Below are 22,561 nucleotides of genomic sequence, written 5' to 3'. Positions count from 1 at the left end.
AATCTCTCTCCATAATGGTTGTATCAGTTTATAACTCCACCAACACTATATCTGTGTTTCAATTTTCCCACATCCCTTCTAATATTTATTCTTTTTCTTTTCTGTCATATTAGGTAATCTAATAATAGATGTGGGATAGTATCTTATAGTTGCTTTAATGTGCATTTCTCTAAACAATAGTAATTTAGAGCATTTTTATATGACTAAAGATAGATCGATTTCTTCATCTGAAAAATTTCTATTCATGTTCTTTGTCCATTTATCAATTGGGGAATGTCTTGATACCATTCTCTATTTACCTGAGAAATGAATCTTTCTCAGAGACACTTGCTATAGATTGTTTCCCAGCTTTCTACTTTCCTTCTAATCTTGGTTGCATTGGTTTTGTTTGTACAAACTTTTTAATTTAATATAATAAAAATTATTCATTTTATATATTATAATGTTCTTTGTCTCTATTTTGATCATGAATTCTCCCCTTCTCCATATATCTGACAGGTTAATTATTATTCCTTGTTCTTCTAATTTGTTTATGCTTAATGTCTAAGTCATGTACATATTTTAACCTTATTTTGGTATGATGTAAGGTGTTAGTTTCTGCCATTCTGTTTCCCAGTTTTTCCAACAGTTTTTGTTAAATAGTGAGTTCTTATCCTGGAAGTTGGAGTCTTTTGGTTTATCAGACACAGGATGGTCTCTTGGTAATGAAGTTGTCTAGGGTTATGGGAAAGAACAGGTGGCTGTTGGGTTCTCCTCCAACTCTGAAATTATGTGATCTCATATGCATGTATCTCACTGTGCATGCATGCAGGGGTATATTGTTAAATATTTAACAATAAGTTTGGGTTGGAGGGGGGAGTATGTTCAATACTCTTTCAAATTTTTAATTTAATCTATATTACTATCATTTTCAACATCACTTCCTTAAGTGTTCATAGTCTAAAACTATAATTCCTGATTTGTAGTATTTGTTGATTTCAACTCTCATTACCTGGTTTGAGACCTTTACCTCCCTTCTCACCCCTCCACCCCTGCAGTGTGTATATAGGTAGAAACCCATCTGCATAAATAAACCTGCCATCTGTGATAGATCCTCTGTCTGGCTCCTTTCCTCACAGTGTTTGTATAATTAGGGGGCAGGTTGCAAAAGCTTTCATTAGACAGGGGAGTAGCAAGTAGCCTCTGAACACTGTTTACTATGTACTCAGATGGTCCCTGTGGATGGGTTAACCAGTTTATTCCCAGATATCCCTCTTCTGTGTTTCATTCCCAACTTAAAAAAAACCTACCTGTCAACCAAATCATTGACTGTCAAGCTAGGATTTTGTTGTGAATTTGTGTGCTAACCAACCAAGGTATTAACTGAAAGCAATTTTAATTGGCCCCCCACAAAGAACAAAAAGCCTTCAGGGTCTAAAAGCTTGACACCCTAGTAGTGAAATAACATGCAAGAGTTAGTAAATGATATCCTTGAGCTCCATACCATGCCCCTGCATTCCCTAATCCCATCCTCATCTTTTCCTTGTAATGAATGATTCAGGTTTTCTAAGTGCCAAAGGAATCTCATTAGTCTCTAATTTTGCTTATTTAAAGTAACTGCTTAATTATTTGTGGTCAGCCTCCCTTTGCCTGAACTCCTGACTCATTTAGACCTGAATATGATATGTCCCAGGTCTGATTTCTGAAAAAAATGCCAGATTTTGAAGTTGTTGTTCATCATTCCTTTTTGAAGATAATCAATTACATCATGTGTTAGAAATATGATAGATGATCTTGCTTCCTATCTTAGTGAGGCAAGATCTCACATGAGAGCTGATGTGAATTTCTCCTTCTCTCCTTCATTTATTAGCCATATTTCCTATTCAAACAACTTTTTTGAACTCTTGTACTATTTCCCCCATTAGAATGTAAGCTCCTTGAGTAAATTGTCTGTTTTTGTCTTTATAGTCCCATTGGCTGGTATAGTACTGGCACTTAGTAGGCACTAAATAAATATAATTTTAAGTTAAGTTTTTTCTCACTTTGTATCACAATCTTTGTATTTTTGCCTCTCCTCTCTATTTGCCTCTATTTATCTGTCATATCTCTATCTTCTTCTCATTCCTTCCATGCTCAGAGAATGTGGTGGCTTTCCTTAAGACCTAGACAAACATTTTGAGGACATCCTTAGACTCACACTCTTGTACCTCTTCCAGGACATTTCTCCTTCTTTGTTTTTCATACATCTCCAGTCTTCTGTCAATTAATTCCTTACAGCCCGCACGCTCCAATTAAAAGAACAACAACAACAAATCTCCTTTCAACAGTCCATCAACAAGACATTTCCTAGCTTGCAAGTCCATTAGAGCTTGGCAAATCTAGGCTGGGCTAGATGGCCTGTGAAGTTACATTCAGTGGCAATTCTGTGATCCTATAGTCTTAAGAAGCTGAGGGAATTCTGTGGTATTAGAGCAAGTCTTTTAGACTTTTAGCCTATGGATGATTTATTGAGGTTGTTTTGAAGGATTATCTGTGGCTAAGGCATTCTACTTGACTCCAAAAAGAAAATTAGGCACAATGGGTAGAGATCCATAGCAGTAGAGATTTATAGCTGGAAAGGACCCTCAAAGTGATCTCATTCAATTCTCTCCTCCAATTAACAGATGAGAAAAATGAGGTCCAGGGATGAGAAGCAACCCAATCAATTTAACAGAAATAGTCATTATTTCTAATAGAGATAGGGTTTGAACCCACTTCATGCCTAGGACTCCAAAGTTATTGGTTTTTCCATTATAGTACCATTCAGTGATGCCCATTCCTCCCACAGACCCAGAATGATCCTACTCCTTTATTAACATCATCACTTCCAAACCATTTCTCTGCTGTCATTTCTCAATGATATCTTCATATTTTCTCTCTCCACCCTAGTGAACCATCCTCTAACCATCCCTGTTACTGTTACTTGTTGACATCTATGTCATTGTCACAACATATTTTCTGTCACTGAGTTCAGGAAAAATCATTGTCTTCCTTTAAATTGTACCTTTTGAGGGAGACTTAATATTTATGTTGATATCTTTCACCTGACCTCTGAATTCCTCAGCCTCTTCTAACAATCTCTTCATTTACTAGATTTCAACTATATACTAAAGGACTTTAGACTTTATCATCTCTCAGAATGCCACTTTCCTTCCTTTTGCTTTTGTGAAAGTCAGTTTGACATAGAGACAGGGGGCTGGATGGATTGAGGGATGGCCACCTCCAATATCTGAACCTTTTACTTTCTATACAGGCTTCAGTTCTTCTAATGCTTCTTTTTCCACTAAATTTGTTTTTTGCCCTTTTTTTGGCCATCAGTTCCCCCTGCTTATTCCTATTCTCTTAGTTCACTGTCTCCCACTCTATTTTATTGTTAGGGTCAGTTGTGTGTGGAATTACTGTGAACCTTCATCACCTGGTGTCCTTGAGCACCAGAGACATGTTTTACTAAGTGCCACAGGAGTGGGAGTGGATTAGAGACTGGGAAGGATATTTAAGCACTTGTATTTTGGTGAATAAATGGAGACCTTGGTATACAAAGGGAGAACTTGTCTTGCTTGTCTCCTACCCCTTCAACTCTCACCTGGGAAAGGAAAAGGGAGTCCAGAAAGGGACTAAACATTTTATATTTAAGGGACATTGATGAAACACCTCCAATGTGACCAGGAATTGTGGATAAGAAAACTCAAAACAGTCCTTGCTTTTTGAGGAACTGATATCCTGTGAAGGGAATAGTACATGTGCATAGATGAATCAATATAAAAGAAATGTGGAGAAATTTGGGGAGGAGGTAAGTAGGATCAATAATGGGGATAAAGAAAGACCTTTCCCTCTCTGTCTCTGTCTGTCTCAGTCTGTCTCTGACTCTCTCTCTCTCTCTCTCTCTCTCTCCCTTTCACATCTGTCTTAGTGGCACCTGAGTTGAGGACCAGCTTCTGGAAGGTGCCATACAATTAATCACAGGAAGAGGTCAAAAGTACAAAGGGGAAGAGAAGGGAATAAACAATCATATTGTGCCTACTATGTACCATACACATCATGCTAAACACTTTATAAACATCTTATTTGATCTTTATGATAGTCCTTTGAGATAGGTGCTAATATTACCCATTTTTTCAATTGAGGCAAACAGGTGGTAACTTATCCAAGCTATATAACTAGTAAACCTTAATCTGAGACTGGATTTGAACTCAGGTTTTTCTGACTGCCAGCACAGGATATATATTGTATAAATCCTATATATCAGACCACCTGATTGCCTGAAGATCCTTCCAATGTGTGAATTGTGGAGCTGGAATGAGCTTCCAGGATTAAGATGTTTTTGGAGCATAATGGAGGAAATCCAGAATGCAATCAGTCAATAGAAGAATGGGGCTCAGAGTGGGCATCAGCCTAGCTAGGAATGGTCATCTGTGGGCACCAGGTGTGGAAGTGGGAATCCCTAAACTACAAATCCTATCTCTTGACCACATTGATTCACAAAAGCAGGGATAGGGAGTGGAATTTGGAGTTAGAGGATCAAAGAATTCGATTTAGAGCTATTTAGACCAACTTCCTCATTTTACAGATAGGCAAACTGAGACTCAGAAATGAAGTGGATTATTGTGTGCTGTCCTTGATACTTAATTACTTAACCTTTCAGAGCTACAGTTTCTTTATCTGTAAAATAAGAGGATTGAACTAAATCATTTCTCAATTTCTATCCAGATCTCAATTTTTGATTCACATCCTCTAATTTCTTCCTCTAAAATGAGAGGGGAGCGTGTCACACTTAGAGAATCTCTTTAGTTTGCTTACACTTTCCTATATCTCATTTATTTATTTCCATAGTCATCTATGCTACCTAACCACTTCTTTCACATTACCCACTCACTTTACCTTAAACTTCTCTCTCCAGTGAACTAGTAACTGCCATCTCCTGGCTTCCACTAAGTCCTCACCCTCTCTGACCTCTTTGCAGGATCCAACACTAACTAATCCTTTCTTCTGAATAATCTCTCTTCCCTTGGCTTCCATGACATTGTTGGTTCTTCTGTCTGTTCCTTATGGATTTCCTTAGAAAATCTATTCCCTTTCTCAAGCTTCTCTATCCATCCTTCCTTCCTTCCTTCCTTCCTTCCTTCCTTCCTTCCTTCCTTCCTTCCTTCCTTCCCTGCCTCAGAAAATCCCTTTATTTATACAATCTTTCTTTACAGTCTTAGAGGGCCATCCAGGACATTGAGTAGTTAAGTGATTTAAGATCACAGGTTTATACCCAGAAGGAACCTGAAAGGTCATTTATCCCAACTTCTTTTTGTAGATGAAGAAACTGAGATTAAGGTAAAGGACTTGCCCAGGGTCATATAGTTAGGAAGTATCACATGAGAACTCATGACTTCCTGATTCCAAGACCAGCTATCCTACTCTACAATGTCCATGCTATGATAATGCAATATATATTCTTGATTGTCCTCTTTCCCCATCTTGGCTTGGTGAATTCCCTTAAACATCCTTTCCAGTCTCCTCCAGGAAGCCTTCCCTGATCTGCCAATCAGTAAGTTTCTTTCCTTGGCTCTCACACAAAACTTTTGTAGTTCTCTGGCTTATATGATGGTGTGCATTACAGTAATCTATATTTTTGTCTTAATATGTATCTGGACTGTGAATACCAAATATAGGTCTCTGGGCTCAGTGGGCATTCACTATGATTTTGCTTGAACAATGAATTGGCTCCTTGATTGGGTAGGCCAAAAGGCTGCTGCCCCTAGTAGAATTCACTGCATTCTGTAACTGTTTCTTGTTATTCCTGCCTCTTGCATTTTCCAAGACAAGATGGGGCATTCTAAGCCTACCCACACCTATACAAGTGATGGTGGAAAAACATTTCAGGGAAACTGGACTCCCTTTTCATTTTTGGTAATTTCCAAGGAGACAGGAAGTAGCCACTAGTATTTAACCCCACACTGGTCTCTCTACCTTCTTATTAAACTGGAAAGGAGGAGGTTGGGTCTGTTTGAAAGGTTGGGATTGCGACCAATGTGAGACTTGGCTCAGGTGAGGGACTGACTAGAGTTGGGGGACTAGGTGGGGCCCTGGAGAGGTTGCATAACTAATAAGAGGCAGAACAATGGGATGCTCTAATTTGAGCATGGTAGGGGGAGGGGAGAAGAGGCTGAAACTGGGAAGTGAGGTCAGTGCTTGGATTTCTCAGACCTGAAGTTTAGCGTCACAACCCAGTTAACCACACCCTCCTGGTCTGGGAAACTGGAAGGGAAAGAACTCCACCCACCCCTTGGATTCCAGGATTCTGGCTTGGGTAACTCAGCTACTCAGGGCTAGATGGCTGGGCAGAGCTGTAGGGGTGGAGTCACTGAAGCTATATTTGAAGCTCTGGTTAGGAAGTCAGGTAAGAAGCAGGATGCACAAAGTCCTCCCAAGGCTAAAGGCTGCACTCCAGAGTTTAATAGGGATAAATGGAAAGTCCTACTCTTGGGTTAAAAGAGAAGTCAACAGTGCAGGACAATTCAATTAAGATTTATTAAGTGTCTAATAGGTGCCAGGTCCTGGTGGTATAAATAAGAAAAAGGAAGACAGTCCCCACCCTCAAGGAACTTATCTATTGGGGAAAGACACTATAGAAAAAGAAGTTGGAAAGGGCCTGAGGATATTGGGTTTTCATGATAAAGTGGAAAGATCTGTCTCTGGAGTTATAGCAGCATCTGAGTTCAGATTTCACCTCCAACATATTCCTTGTGTGACTTGGAGGGGAAGGGAAGGGGATTAATATTTATTAAATTCCTACTATGAACAAGCATTGTGCTCAATTAATATCTTACAAATATCTCATTTATTCCTCACAATAACCTTAGGAAATTATTATCCCCAATTTATACAGACAAAGGTCAAGTGATTTGTTCAGGGTCACACAATTAAGGCCTGAGCTGAATTTGAACTTGAGCCTTCCTAAATCTAGGTCCATAGCTGGACAAGTCCTTAGACCTCAATTTACTCATCTGTAAAATGAGGGGGTTGGATTGGATGATTACTGAGATTACTTCTAGCTCTACATACATGATCCTATTTAAAAAAAAAACCTTTCCTGTGAAGATCTGAGGCTTTGAGTAGACCACATGTATACTATAAACCAATCTCATAGGAGTGGGTGGAGGGCTAGCTGAGAAACTGAAGTTATTTTAAGTATCATGAATTTGTAACCTGGGAATACCCGGGGCATTCTCTGATTTCACTTGGAAGAAGGAAGGCTGAGGCAACAGTTTATATGAAAAAGATTTGGGGTTTTGGTGGATTGCAAGCTTAATAGGAGTCAATAGTATGATAGAATCAACAGAACCACTATCTGGATCTTAGGAGAGTTGTAGCTTCCTAGAAAAGAAGTAAACTCACTCTATTCTTGCTTGGTCACACCAGGATTATTTGTATTTAATTCTGAGTGTTTTAGGAAGGATAGTAGTCATTTCTATCTATCAATCAATCAACCAATACTTTTCAAGGTACAGTAGGTAGAGTATCAGCCCTGAAGTCAGGAGGACCTGAGTTCAAATTTGACCTCAGACATTTACTAACTGTGTGACCTTGGGCAAATCACTTAACCCTGATTGGCTTGCATCTAGGCCATCTCTATTTGTCCTGATTCATATCTGGCTCCTGGACCTAGATGGCTCTGGAAATGAGACTTGTGACTTAGTACAGCAACCCCTCACTCAAATCTAATTCATTTGCTTATTGTGGCATCACCTCCTTAATTTCATGGTCTTCTTCAATAATGAAGACCAAACCATAATGATCATATCAAGTGCCTCTGTGTGCGCACGTGACACAAAAAGAAGCAAAACACAAGTCCTGACCGCAAGGAACCTGGTCTGATTCTAAAGACTGAGAGACTGGAAATTGTCTAGAAAAGCATAACCTAGAATCTAGAATGAGAAGGGGTCTCTGAGAAAAGCCAGGGGACCCAGTGATAGAGGACTGGGGCTAGAGTCAGGAAAACCTGCATTGACATTTGACTTTAGATACTAGCTATATTACCCTAGGCAAGTCACTTAACCCCCTACTTGCCTCAGTTTCTTCATCTGTAAAATGGGGATTAATAATAACACCTACATTCCAGGGTTGTTGGAGGATCAAATGAGATAAGATCTGTGAAGTGCTAGGGCAAGACCTGGCCCACAGAGGGTCTTGGTAACTATTTGTTCTCTTCCCTCAACTAGGTCAAATTCTTTTTTGAAGATAAAAAAAAACTAAGGTCATAGAGAATGGAGTAGAGTAAGAAAGTTGGAAAGGGAGGAAGAGAAAAGGTGATAGTTGTAAATGCCAGAACAAGGGTTTTCTATTTAACCCTAATGGTAAAAAGAGCCACTAGAGCTTATTGAAATATCATGAGAGAAATCACCTTAGCAGAAAACCAGATATTGGTTTGGGATGGGGAGAGTTGAGGCAGGGAAGCTTGTATGTATGAAGGCTATTTTAGTCCAGGAGAGAAGAGATAATACCTGAATAGAGTTATACTTGAATAGAGGAAAGGTGATATATATGGGAGACATTGTGAAGGTAGCAACCTAGATTTGGCAATGCATTGATTATGTGTTGTGAGTGAGACTGAAGAGTAAAGGATGACTCCAATGTGGGTGACTGAGAGAATGGAGGTCTCTTCAACAGTAATAGGGAAGTTCAGAAGTCAGGGCATGCAAGATGAGTTCTGTTTTAGACATGCTAAGTTTGGGATACTTATGGGACATTCAGTGCCAGGGTCAACCTGGCAAATGGAAAATTATGCCTGGAACTCATCAGAAAGAATATGGTTGATTGGATAGAATGTGGGAATCATCTGTGTAGAGATGATCATTGAACCCAGAGGAGCTGATAAGATCACCACTTGAGATAATACTGAGTGAAAAGAGAAAGAAGACACCCTTGGTTAATGGGCGTAATGGCATGAAAAATCAGAAAAATAGACTGATAAGATTTAGTCATACAGCCTGGAGAAGACTCAAGAGGGAATGATGTCACAAAAGTCTAGAAAGGACAGCATATCTGTAAGAAGAAGGTGATCCATTGAGAACAGCTACAGAGAATATAAGAAGGTTCAAGATTGAGAAGATGTCATTAGACTTAGCAATCAAGTGATCATTGGTAGCTTTGGAGAGGAAGCTTCTGTTAAATGATGAGTTCAGAAATCATATTATAAGAGAGTAAGGAGAGGAAGTAAAGGCATAGAATGTAAATGAATTTTTCAAGAAGAAAGGAGAGAGGGGTGGCTAGGTGGCATAGTGGATAAAGCACCCGTCCTCGAGTCAGGAGTACCTGGGTTCAAATCCGGGCTCAGACACAATAATTACCTAGCTGTGTGGCCTTGGGCAAGCCACTTAACCCCATTTGCCTTGCAAAGTCCTAAAAAAAAAATAAAAGAAGAAAGGAGAGATATAGGATGGTTGTTAGGGAGATCATCAGATCCAGTGAAAGCTTTTTAAGGAAGTGGAATACATGGGCAACAGGAAAGCCAGGAGGAAGGGAGAGATTGACAACAGGAAAAGTTGAGATAATGGCAATTTGCTATAGAAGTCAGAAAAGGTTGGATCAAGAGAGCTTGTCTTGGCAAGGAGACTTTCTCTGAGACTAGAACGGAAGACATAATGGAGAGAGTAGGAAGTAACCTCTCTGACCTTTTTAGTCTATTCTAGATGGGGTTGGGCAAGGTAGTTCCAAGAATCTCTCCTGATACAAGATGCTAGGTGTCTATGAAACTACCAGTTCCATCTTGAACCCTTAGTATTTTTCTCTCTTTTGTTCTCTTTACACTCAGATTTCTGAAACTCCACTTTTTACAAGTGATACACGAGTCTGCCTCATGAGTCTGCTCTGCAATGGAGGTCTGTCTCTCTCAGGAGTGTGAGGGTGGTACTTCAAGATAAGGTGTTGGACAAGAGGAATAGTCTTGAAATGTGTGATAGACCCTGAAAGATGCCTCACTCAGCATTTTCCCTGCATTTTGGCCCTGCCCTGTGTCCAATGCCAGGCTTGGAAAACTAAGGCATGAGACAACTCATTCCCACGTCCCAGATAGCTGGTGAGTCAGTAAGCCATGGGAGTCAGGATAGTGATGAGTGTGGCATAAGTGAGTTCTCTAAACCTCCCAGCACTCCCTTGAGCATAGGGGCCCAAGACTTCCCCTAGAAGTTCTGATTTTGTTTGTGCAGAGAGGATTCTGGGGTCCTGGCTCTCAAGACTCTCTAGTCCCTAGGAGACTATCCTCACCTCAAGAAGGCAGCAAGGTGCAATGGAAAGGGCACTGGATTTGAAATCAAAAGATCTGGTTCAAATATCAATGATGACAGAGGTAGTTAAGTGACTCCATGGATAGAGCAGTGGGCCTGAAGTCAGGAATACATGAGTTCAAATCCAGCCTTAGAGACTTATAAACTGTGTGAGCAAAGTCAAATCATTTAAACTCCCTCAGCCTCAGTTTCCTTAGTTGTAAAATGATAACATTTACCTTTCAAAGTAGTGAAAATCAAATGAGATATTTACAAACTACTTTGCAATTAAAACATATAAATGCTCACTTGTTGATCAGTCCTTTTTTAGTCATGTCCAACTCTTTGTGACCCATTTAGGGTTTTCTTGGCAAAGATACTGGAGTGCTTTGCCATTTCTTTTTCCAATAGATTTTACAGGAGCGGAAACTCAGGCAAATGACTTGCTCGGGGTCTCACATACTATTTCCTTTAACAAGAAGGGATATTAACAAGCATCTAGTTCAACTTCCTTACTTTTTTGGAGGATTTCCAAAGATTCAAATGGAAAAGGTATCTTTCCTAAATTCACACAGTGAGGCATAGCCAAAACCCTCAGGCACATCTCTAGACATTCAATCTAGGGTTCCAAGTAGCTGAGATAGGATTGGGGTGCTACTGCATGATTCTAAGCTTCTAGATTCTTTTTGTGAAGACCCCAGAGAGTGAGGATGCCTCCAGCTTCAGCTCCATAAATTGACTTTCCATTTGCCAGTCATTTGTTTTGAGAGTTTAGATCAGCCTTCCCTCCTGGCTCATTCTCATGAGCCACCGAAATCCAGAGCTGGGGTCTCAGCTCTCACCTAAGTTAACTTCCTAAGGGCCCCATTTCCTAACTTAACTGGGGTCATCAGCCTCTAAGGGACACTGGCTTTCAAAAGAAACTCCCTCCCTCCAAAGGGAGTTCCTTTCATTTTTCCACTTGTTTTTTATACATTACATTTTATTTTTTAAATTAGCAAATTTTCTGGTTCCTATTTTCTCCCCCTAAAAGTAGGACTAAAGGAGGAAGGAAGGAAGGAAGGAAGGAAGGAAAGAAGGAAGGAAGGAAGGAAGGAAAAAGTTCTTGGAACCAATATATGCTTACGTGGGTACAATAATGAACTCAAATTTATAGAATATTAGAACAGGAAGAGAGGTTGGAGATCAATTACTTTAACCCTTTCACCTTTTATATAAGGACCCTGAAGCACAGAAAAAAAGAGGAAACTTGCCCAAGGTCACACAGCCAGGACTAAGTTCTGGAGCAGAACTGAAATTTCCCAACTCTCAAGCCAGGACTCTTCTGGTTGTAATCTCAGACCTTTTTCCTCTCCTTTAAATATCTTGGGTTTCACCCAGGCCCTGACCTTTCAGAAAGGGGCCTGGAATCCTCAGTGTCTCTGAGAGATGTGGAAACAGAAGGTAGGCTCATCCTCTTAGCCAGGCCTGGAAGTTACTGGAGCCCTCAATGTCTGACTGCCTCTGGAGAGGATGACCTCAGGACTCTGTCATCCCACCCCACACTTTCTTAGTCTTATATATAATCACATAGTGTTCAAGAGCCTGGAATTTGTAATAATGCAAACTAGATTTGAATCCAGCCTATAAGACTAACTATTTATATAGTTATGGTCTTTTCTTAGAATGAATAGCCTCAGTTTCAAGTTCAAGCATTCGAGTAAAAAATGGGCACAGTAATGCTTCATAATCGGCATCATAGTAAACTTTGTTGTAGAGTAAATTGTAAAGTGTTCTACAAATGTGAGCTCTCTGAAGGGTTAAGAGCTCAGGTAGCCCTTGCTGTCTGATTCCATGTTCAGTAGAAAAATGGAAATAAAAAACAAAACAAAAGTTAAAAAACCAAAAATGAAATCTGACGTCAGAGAATGTAGGTTTGAATTCTTGCCCTTTTACTACCTGTGGGATCTTTGTCCCTTTATGTCTCCCGGCTTCAGTTTTCCCCTGAGGAAGAGGGAAGATAGAACTGGATGACCTCTCTGAGGTCATCCCTTTAAGTCCTAAATCTGTGGTCTCATAATACAGGATTCCAGAGTGAGGAGGGATTAAATGATTTCTAGAATTCTGCCTATCAATCAGGGAATTGTGGGTTCAAATCCCAGCAACTCATGAAACTCATTGTGCGACCTTGGACAAGTCCCTTCTCTTTTCTGGGACTTGATTTAGTTGTCTATAAAATGGGGGTGGGGTGAGGGCAATAGACTAGATGATATTTAATGTCCTTTCCAGCTGTGATATTCTATGAATCTATTTGGGCATTCCAATGGCAGCTATGGACTTAGAACTTCTACGATCTCAGCCCCACCCCAGGATCGTGGGAAGTTGCCCAAGTTACTTGGCCACGTGGTTTTCTGATCAGGAATTGGGGCTAAAGACCTTGAAGCCTGGCCTCACCCAGGTGTGGGACTTAATGAGTTAATGGGAGCCTGGTGCTTGGAGATCATCAGATGAAAGGCTCCTCACTGTAATTATTCTCTAGTCAAACTGCCTGACCAGGTATGTGTGTGTGAGAGCTAGTCCAGGTCAGGAGGGAGCCAATTATCAGCCTATCACACCCCTCAGCAGGAGGGTGACTGCCTTGGCCCTGACATGGCATCGGGTAATGCCCCCAGGCTGTGGGCATTGGGGTTCTCACGGTTGTTCATCAGACGCATGGCATTCCCAGGACAGAACAACAAGCTCTTGCTAGAGGCTTATAATTATGATTGTTGCTCCTCACCTTAGGAATAGTCCAGGCAGCTTCCTTCCTTGCCAAGGAAATCTCCAGGGCTGAGGAATCCTCTGATTCACCAAGATGACCAAATATTGCCCTAGGATTGGCTAGAACCTGAAGCATAGAAGGGGTGGACTTGTCCCCAGGATGACAATACAAAGATCTGAGACTCAATTTCTTTTGGGGAAAAAAGATATGTCTAATGTCCACAATTGTAAGACCTTTCCTAATTCTACTGCTAAATCCAAACTCTAGCAATAACTCTGACAAACTTGAATTAAGACTAGATCTAATGGAAAGAATACCAGAAGCAGAAAATCTAGGTTTAAATTTTACCTGACTCATACCTACTAGCTGTATGATTCTAGGCAAGTCACTTGTCTGCTTTGTCTCCTTATCTGTAAAATGGGGTTATAACAGTATTTACCTCCTAAGGTTGTTATGAGAATCAAATGAGATAAAATTTATAAAACCCTTAGAAGTGTCTTGGTACTTAGTACTATATAAATGTTAACTATTATTATTATAATTATTAATTTAGCAGTTATTAAGTATTCAATATATACAAATTTTTATGTTATGGGCTTCAATTTACTCCTCTGCAAAATGGGTGGAGATTCCCTAGTATCCACAGTCCCTTACTGCCCTGTCCTTCTGTTTTGCCCACTTTACATGTACAGAAAAGCTTGAAAAAATTGTCTCCATCTGATGTCTTTGTTTTCTCACTACACAAACTTTAGGGCAGAAAGTAAGAAAGTATAGGAAGTAAGTCCAGTAGTCTTTTGCACATCTTTATCCTTCTTGATATCACTGAAATATCTGACACCATTGTCCATGACTTTTTTTTTAAGGTTTTTGCAAGGCAAATGGGGTTAAGTGGCTTGCCCAAGGCCACACAGCTAGGTAATTATTAAGTGTCTGAGGTCGGATTTGAACTCAGGTCCTCCTGACTCCAGGGCAGGTGCTCTATCCACTGCACCACCTAGCTGCCCCCCTCAGTGCCTTTTTCTAAGATATTTTTATGGCCTTAAGACCTGGTTCTCCTCCTACCACTCTAACTGCTTCTTCTCTATCTTTTTTTTTTTTTTATGAATCCTTCATTCTTCTCCATGTTACTTTCCCTTCAGCCTCTCTCCTAAGCCCTCTTTTCTTCTTTATGGACTCTCCTTTGGAAATTTCATTCATTTTCAGGATTTCTCCTACCACCCACCTCTTTGGAGATGCTTCCTGAATCTCTAATCCTTATCTCTCTTCTGAGCATCAGACCTACATCTCCTTGACTAGAAGATAACAATAAGGGAGACTGTGGCATAGTGGGATTTTTAGACCCGTATTCTCTGGTACAGAGAGCTGTCCTTGGAACCCAGAATACATGGGTACAAGTCTGTCCAGTGGTACACAGTGTTTGAATGACTGAGTAGGACACAACCTAGGCAGTTCTCTAAGACCATAAATTGCAGAGAAAGTGCCAACCTGCATTGATAGAGGGATTTTTCTCATCCTGGAGTTCCCCAAACTAATTGAAATCATGGGTCTTTCCCCTACCCCTTCCACAGTAGATTATTGGTACCTCAAACCCTTATGTTCCAAATTGAGTTTAAATGGTTCCCTATTCCTGAGTCAAGGTCAAACCTCTGGTTGGCATTCAAGGTCCTCTAAAATTTGGTGCTACCCTACCCTTCTAGCTTTCTCACACTCAATATCCAGTCAAATTGGACTAATCTCTTCACTGAACACAACTTGTGACCTCCCACATCTGGGCTTTTGATAAGACTATCTCCTCCACACACCACCCTTCTTTAACTGTGAAAGATCAGAGGCTCCCAGATTTAGAGTTTAGAGGTCATTCAGTCCAACCTTCTTATTTTACAATTAGAGAAATGAAGAAAGAGGAAATAGAATGCCTAAAGTCACACAAGAAAGTGACAGGGTCAGAATTTAAATCCAGGTCATCTGACTCCATATCTAGCATCTTAATACCTCCTTAACTTGCCCAGCTTCCATTCAGTTGTCAATTCTTCTGGGAAACCTTCCCTTCTGAATTCCCCCTATCAGTAATATGTCAGACCTAGAGTTAGGAAGATTTGAGTTCAAATTTGGTCTCAAATACCTAATCATCCTGGGCCTCAGTTTTCTCATTTGTAAAATGAGGGTGTTGGATTGGATGCTCTCTGAGGAACTCTCAATTCTGTTTCCATGAGTCTATCCTTTGTGCCTCCAAGGTGGTGGTGATGTCATGAGACAAAGTTTGGAGACAGGAAAGTTCAAAATAATTGAGGGATATTCATTTGCCCTGTTGTCTGGAGGAAGGTAGACACTGAGGACATTAATCAATTCATTGGGAAAACACCCATTTATTTAGTGTCTACTATGTGCTCTATAAGCAAAGCAGAATTGAAGTAGTTCCAAAGAAACACGAGATGCACAGATTTAGAGATAATCTCCATTCCAAATGTTCACACTGGCTATTTATGCTCAATCTGTGTAGAACCTTTCAAGATCACATTGGTCCCATCAGCCATAGTCAGATGTAATGTACTTGAGACCAACACGGTCATTTTGGGCCTCTTCAGGAATGAAGGACAACAGCTATTAATTGCCTACTGTGTGTTAGACAGTGTAAGAAGCACTGAGGATCCAATTACAAAGACTGCTTTCCTCGAGCTGATTTTAATGGGGACGATCAGCCTGGAAAGGTTGCTTGGTGCCATCAGAATGAAAGATCTTGAAAACCATCATGGAACCCTTGTGTTGTAAGTAATGTCACTAGGAGTCCCATATGAAAATCCCAGTGTAAGTGAAATTGTTCCTTAAAAAGCATAAAATTTTCAAAAATCTACTTCCTTGTGACAATTTCTTTCCATAATGAAATAAACTTAATTTCATAGGATCATAGGATGCTCTTGATTTAGGGCTGTAAGAACCTTAAAAATCATCAAATCCAATCGCCCCTTTCCCCCCATGAGGAAATTAAGGCCCAAAGAGGTTTCCCACCAAGACTGCACAGCTACTAAGTATCTGAGGTAGAATTCATATACAGATTTATTCTCTCTTATTCTAGAATATCAGTTGGAGTTCCTTGATCCCCAGACCACCCCAACCCCTGCAATTTCAATCTAATTCAGTCTTTTGAGGTAGCAGACATTGTCAAAGCTAGTGGTTCAAAGAGAAGAACCCAGATCTTACTCTCCCCAAGTTTACAAACTCATGAAGGGTGGAGGAAGGGAGAAAAACACATGAAAAATTATGATATCAGAGAGGATTAATATACTGGCCTCTGATGAAATCTCATGCTTTCTGAGTCTCCATTTTCTATTTCTCTTCAACCTTGGAATGTTCTCCCTCCTCCTCCTCCTCCTGCTGAATCCCTCTCCATTCTTTAGAGTTCAGCTCAAATGCCACTTCCTCCAGGGTGCCTTCTTTGATCTCCCCCTGTCAGCAATAACTTATCTTTAGACCTCACTTAGCACTTTGTCAGTCTGATTCATATTTCACAGTATGCATAGAGGCTGTAAGATCTGAGTCCAACCCTCTCATTTTCACAAATCATAGATACTGACACCCCAGAGATGTCAAATCTGGGCTCCTGCTTTCACATGCAGTATGACCTTGTTCCTTCCATTATTTCTACCACTTTCAATTCCCTCCTCACCACTACCACCAAGACTTTATTTATCCCTTACCCTATCCCCTCCCATCCCCCGTCTCTGCAGTTAATTTCTTCTGCCATTTCCTTTCTTCCATCTGTTCTATCTTGAGCCTACCAGTAGGTAACCTAAAATTGTACTTATTATTCGTCTAGGGGACTGACACTCTTGGAAGAAAAAGTTGCTGGTCCCAGATTCAGTTAACCCAGTAGTACTGAGGGAAAGCAATTTTGTTTCTTTGAGCAAGATTTGATAGTCCTGGAATGTCTCACTATGTTTTATTATCCTTCATTTAGTTTGTGCCTTAACTCCTTACAAGACTATGAGCTCCTTGGGCACAAAACTTTGCCTGATCATTAATATTCTTCCAACTCTGAGCTCACTACTCTGATAATATGGTCAATAAATCAGGGAAGTGTGATTTTTGGGGGGTGGGGGAAATTCCTCCCACCAAAGCAGGTATTTATATTTTTCTTAGAACTGATTATATTGTAGCAGCTAACTCTTTTTTTCAATTTATAATTTATTTTTCCAATTACATGTTAGAAAAGTTTTTCAACATTCATTCATTTGCATATGCATATTTTTAAGTTACATAATTTCCTTCCACCCTTCCTTCCCACCCCCCTCCCCTCAGTGGCAAACAGTCAGGAGACCATTGTACATACACATTTGTGTTTAACATGTTTACAAATTAGTCATTTTCAGACTGAGGAATTAGGATTAAGGGGAAAAGAAAGAAAACCATGAGACAGAAAAGAAATAATAAGAGAAATTTTTAAAAAAAGTATTCATTCATGGGGGCGGCTAGGTGGTACAGTGGATAGAGCACCAGCCCTGGAGTCAGGAGTACCTGAGTTCAGATCTGACCTTAGACACTTAATAATTACCTAGCTGTATGACCTTGGGCAAACCACTTAACCTTATTGTCTTTCAAAAAAAAAGTATTGATTTAGATTATGAAGGGTTTTGTTTGGTTTTGTTTTTTCTTCCTCTGGATGGGGATTGCAGCAGCTAAATCTTAAGAGAGCTGCCTTGCTGAGTGAAGTGACCAGAACCAGAAGAACAATACACACCTAACAGCAACATTGGGTGATGATCAACTGTGATGGACTTGTTCATTTCAGCAGTACAGTAATCAAAGACAATTGTAAAAGACTTGTGATGGAAAATAGTATCCATTCCAGAGAAGGAATTGTGGTTTAAATACAGATCAAAGTTTACTATCTTCAATGTTTAAAAGTTGACTTAGATACTGTTTTATTTTCTATTTTTTTAAAAAATGATTTGATAAAAAAATGATTGTTGAAAAGTACCATTTCATGCAGTTGGAAAAGTAAATAAAATGAGAGAGAGAGAGAGAGAGAGAGAGAGAGAGAGAGAGAGAGAGGTGTAGGTGAGGCTCAAAGGTTAACTGACTTTGAGGTTCAACTAGGTCTTCCTGACTCCAGATCCAACAACACTAGCCACTATACCATGCTGCCTTCCATTTTGCCCATAATAGATGCTTAATAAATATTGATTGAATTATTGGATTGAACTTTTATATTCCCTATGTAGCACTAATAGCTAGTGCTTTAAGTTCTGCCAAAGACATTATCTCATTTGATATAATAGGTGTTCAGTAAATGCCCATTAAATGGACGAATCACCATTTTAGAGATGATGAAGCTGAAGCCAAGCCCAGGGAATAACTGGTACTCGAACTCAGAACTCCTAATGCTGATTCTGGGGATGTTTGAAGAGACCAGGACAAATTCAGAAGTCCAGCTAATCCAAGTCACTGCGGGAAGAAGAGGACTCCAAACTAGTAAGGAAGACAAGTCTGCAGAAGAAAGGTCTTATACCAGAGAAAGAGGAAAGTTCATTGAGGAGAGATAAAGGAAGAGAGTGAGAATAAACTCTTACTTCCAGGGTCCAAGAAAGAAAAATCATTTGATACACTGATTTGTAGTGTGAACTTATTAAGTCATTTACCATCTCTGGACTTCATTTTCCTCATTTGTATAAATAGGTGAGGGGAGCAGACCAGCCAGTCATTAAAATTTTTTCCAGATTTGGACATTGACAAAAGTTAGGACTGATCCCAGTTGGAAGGTATCAGAATTAGAGAAGGGGAGTGCTGGATGGGATTTTCAAGATGATTGAACCCAATTTTGTTACTTTTTAAATAGGAAAATTGAGATACTGGAACAAGGAAGGACTTGCCAGGGTGCTGTAGCCAGAAATTGTCAGAACCATACTATAGGTCATGTGTCTGAATGGAGAGTTCCAGCCCTAGTTCTACCAAATAGACTTTCTTATTGCAAAGTCAGACCTAGCTTTTAAATCAATGATAGAAATGCAGTTGGCATAGATGGCTTCATCAGAATCACATGAAAAAAAATTTTTTTTTAGGTTTTTGCAAGGCAAACAGGGTTAAGTGGCTTGCCCAAAGCCACACAGCTAGGTAATTATTAAGTGTGTGAGACCGGATTTGAACCCAGGTACTCCTGACTCCAGGGCCGGTGCTTTATCCACTGTGCCACCTAGCCACCCCACACATGAAAATTTTCACAAAAAGGTTTTTAACTTTTTTTGAGTCACAGTCACTTTGAAGTGCAGTAATTCTTGCAGTAATGTTTTTAAATGCATTTGATAAAATATGCACAATTATAAAGAAAACTGATTATATTGAAATATGGTTATCAAAATGTTAAAAAAACAAACAAGTTCCTGGACCAGAGTTACAAACCCCTGATAAAGAATGAGCTAGATAATTGTCTAAGAGACAGCATGGTTTCATGGACATTGGACATGAAGTCATGAAAACCTGGGTTCAAGTTCTGTGTGTATAACCCTAAACAAATCATTTAACTTCTCTGGGCCTCAGTTTTTTCATCTGTAAAATTTGCTAATGTCTTCTTTCTTAGATTGGGGTCCTCTTCCTTCAGTAGTGGTGACTTGGGTTAACTGGACTTCTGGATTTGTCCTCCTGGTCAGCATTAGGAGCACTGAGTTTGAGTACCAGCTATTCCCTGGACTTGGCTTCAACTTCATCTCTAAAATGGCGATTCATTCATTTAATGGGCATTTACTGAACACCTACTATATCAAATGAGATAATGCCTTTGGCAGACTTTAATGTACTAGCTATTAGGGTATATAGGAGATATGAAGGTTCAATCTAATAATTCAAATCACTTAACTTCTCTGGGTCTCAGTTTTTTCATCTGTAACAATCCCTACCCACAGGTTTGTCAAAGCTCATATCAAACTACATAGTGTTAACCCTCTAGGGAAGATTTCCTGAAGGCATAGCAGAGGAAATTTGAGCATAGAATAGATAACGGTCGTCTTTCATTTGCAAAGAAGACCGGGACGTCAGGGAGGCAACCAGGGATATGCTTTTGTTGTTGTTTGCTTTGTCCTTCTTTCTTGAAAAAGACCATGGCATCAGGGACAAGCGGGGGAACTGAATTGGAGTGAGGGGAGGCTGTGCCAGGTCACCAGCCTCACTCTCTACTCCAGAGCCATCTGAGTCCAGTGGCCAGATATGAATCAGGACGACTGAAGAAAGGTCTGGATTCGAGACAGGCAGGATTAAGTGATTTGTCCAGGGTCACACAGCAAGTTGGTGTGAGATTTGCTCTCTGGTCTTCCTGACTCTAAGGCCTCTGCTCTAACTGTCCATAGAATAGAACAGGGTATTGGAATCTCCCTCTCTGAAAATCTTGACCCCCATTCCCTTGCAGCCATTTTACCTTCATAATTGGGGTGGGGGGGGCGGTAAGGGCAATTGGGGATTATAAGATTTAGAACGCGCTGGGGTTTTAGAAGCCATCTAGGGCAAGCCCCTATTTTACAGATACGGGAAACCGAGGCCCAGTGAGCGCCCTGATTTTCACAAGGTCACGCACCCCACTTTCTGGGACATCCCCTCCCGCCCGGTGGCCCGGGAAGCTCGTGGGAGAACTGAGGGCGGAACCTCGGACGGGGGAGGCGGGCGTCTCCCGGCTAGGACCAGCTCCAATGAGCGGGCGGCCGGGCGGGGCGGCCCCGCCTCGCTCTATAAGAGGGCGGCCCGGGCCGGGGCCGGAGGAAGGCGCTTCGGGGGACCGGCTCTTCTCTGGTGCGGAGCTGCGGAGGAGCGGAAAAGCGCTTGTCGGAGCTGCGGCTGCAGGGGACGGCTCCGGCTGGGCCCCGCGGGCTGCCCGACGGCCGGCCCGGGCTGTCCCTGGTCCTGGCCGGGGCCCCGCGGAGACCTCAGGGGAAGGCAGCGCTGCTGGGTCTGGACCCCGGGCTGGGACCCCGAGCTGCCGGAGGTCGCGCCGCCCCCAGCTCTCGGCCCGGTCCCCCGCCCCTCCCTGGGTCCCCCGCGCCCATGACGGATCCCCTGATGCTCCCCCTGAGCCACGGAGTCCCGGGGCTGCAGCCCCACCGCGCCGCCATGGGGAACCTGCCCCCCGGCCCCCATGTATTCCGGAGCCTCCCCGCCGCGGCCGACAGCTTCCCGCACCCCTACGCCGGCCCGGCCCCGGAGAACAGCGAGCTGCGCCTGCGGGCCGGCTCAGCCGTCCCGTTGGGACCCCAGCCGTCGGGGCCCGGCCCCCTGCTCTACCCGGGGCAGAGCGGGCCCTTCCCGGGACCCCCGCGGCCCCCGCAGCTCGGGGCCGGCCTGCAAAGGCAGAAACTCCACCCGTTCTACCAGGGCCACCCCGCGGGCTGCGCCCTGGGCCAGGGGCCTCCGCGGGGCTGGCCGGGTCCTCTGGGCCCGGACATGACGCCCCCCGCGCTGACCCTGAGCTGCGTGGACGCCGAGCTCATCGACGAGGAGACGCTGACTTCTCTGGAGCAGGAGCTGGGGCTGGATCGGGTGCAAGAGTTGCCCGAGCTCTTCCTGGGACAGAACGAGTTCGACTGCCTCTGGGACCTTGGGGGCAAACAGCAGGCCGGAGCCGTGAGCTGCTGAGGGCCCCGGGGCTCTGGCCTCTTCGAGGATTTCCCATGCCCTCGCCCTCTCGCTCTGGCCAGTCTAGCCCAATCCCAATCTCAACAGTTAAGAGCCCCGGGATCCCTTTTGGTTAAGTTTCGGGAGGCTCTTCAGACGAAAGCTTAGAGGGAGGGGGTCATGTTTGGGGAGGGGCCCCCCACCAGCATTAGTGATGTCCCTGGGGTTCAGAGGTCTGGGGTCATGATTGTGGAAGAGACTCCATGGCCTTGCAGAACGCCTGCCTGACCCTCTAGCCCATCCTTCTTTTATGATGGACTAGAATCATGAGTTGAACCCAGGTCTTTTGGCTCTAACTTCTTTCCCACTGTACCAGGCTTCTTGACTGTGGGGGCTATTTGCTGGGGGTGGGAGGGGAATTAAAGATGCCTGCCTTTGTACCCTCCCCTGTTGGGTCATTTTAGGCCAAGGTTCTCTACCAGACCTTTCCTTTCTGCCTTCCAAGATTTCCTCCCCCCCTGGATGAAAGGACCATGGGCACTTGGTGAGATGGATCCCTGTACTTAGCTCAGGGGCATGGGCAGGGTCTGCTGGGGTCACTGCCATAGTTGGACTTTTTTGTAGGCTCCATGCTAGGGTTATTGGGGGGGGTTCCCCAATTCATAGCTTAAGGTCACTGCCCTCTTTCTCTGCATTGTGAGCCGAAATAAATATTTCCTTTTGGGTTTGGAGTCTGCTGACCTGATTTGGGGGGAACCGGCTGTGGGAGCATTTACCAACAAATCTAGTCAGAGATCTCACTCACCCACATTTTAAACTTTAAGGGGATATGGGTGAGTGGAGTAGAGGGAGAAATGTAAACAGATTCAAGAGCTGAGGGTGGCCATGGGTGGGGGGTAGGGCAAGACTTGGGCATCAACAGACCATTGGGACTGCAGATGTCGACTTCTTTTGAAATTGCCCC

General features: G+C 42.3%; 1 protein-coding gene across 1 annotated transcript; it reads left to right on the top strand.

Annotated features, from left to right (window-relative positions):
• Positions 1–20,767: 20,767 nt before the first annotated feature.
• On the top strand, positions 20,768–22,328 carry CITED4 (Cbp/p300 interacting transactivator with Glu/Asp rich carboxy-terminal domain 4). Its single transcript, XM_074217753.1, has one exon. The coding sequence runs from the start codon at positions 21,031–21,033 to the stop codon at positions 21,616–21,618; it is 588 nt and encodes a 195-aa protein (XP_074073854.1). The 5' UTR covers positions 20,768–21,030; the 3' UTR covers positions 21,619–22,328.
• Positions 22,329–22,561: the final 233 nt, after the last annotated feature.

The sequence above is a fragment of the Macrotis lagotis genome, chromosome 1, assembly GCF_037893015.1.
Source record: "Macrotis lagotis isolate mMagLag1 chromosome 1, bilby.v1.9.chrom.fasta, whole genome shotgun sequence".
NCBI classification, from domain to species: Eukaryota; Metazoa; Chordata; class Mammalia; order Peramelemorphia; family Peramelidae; genus Macrotis; species Macrotis lagotis.
This window is presented reverse-complemented; position numbering and strand designations above follow the sequence as displayed.

Bases quoted from the DNA above. Each gene is read 5' to 3' on its own strand.
- CITED4 (XM_074217753.1), top strand. From the start codon at position 21,031: ATGACGGATCCCCTGATGCTCCCCCTGAGCCACGGAGTCCCGGGGCTG.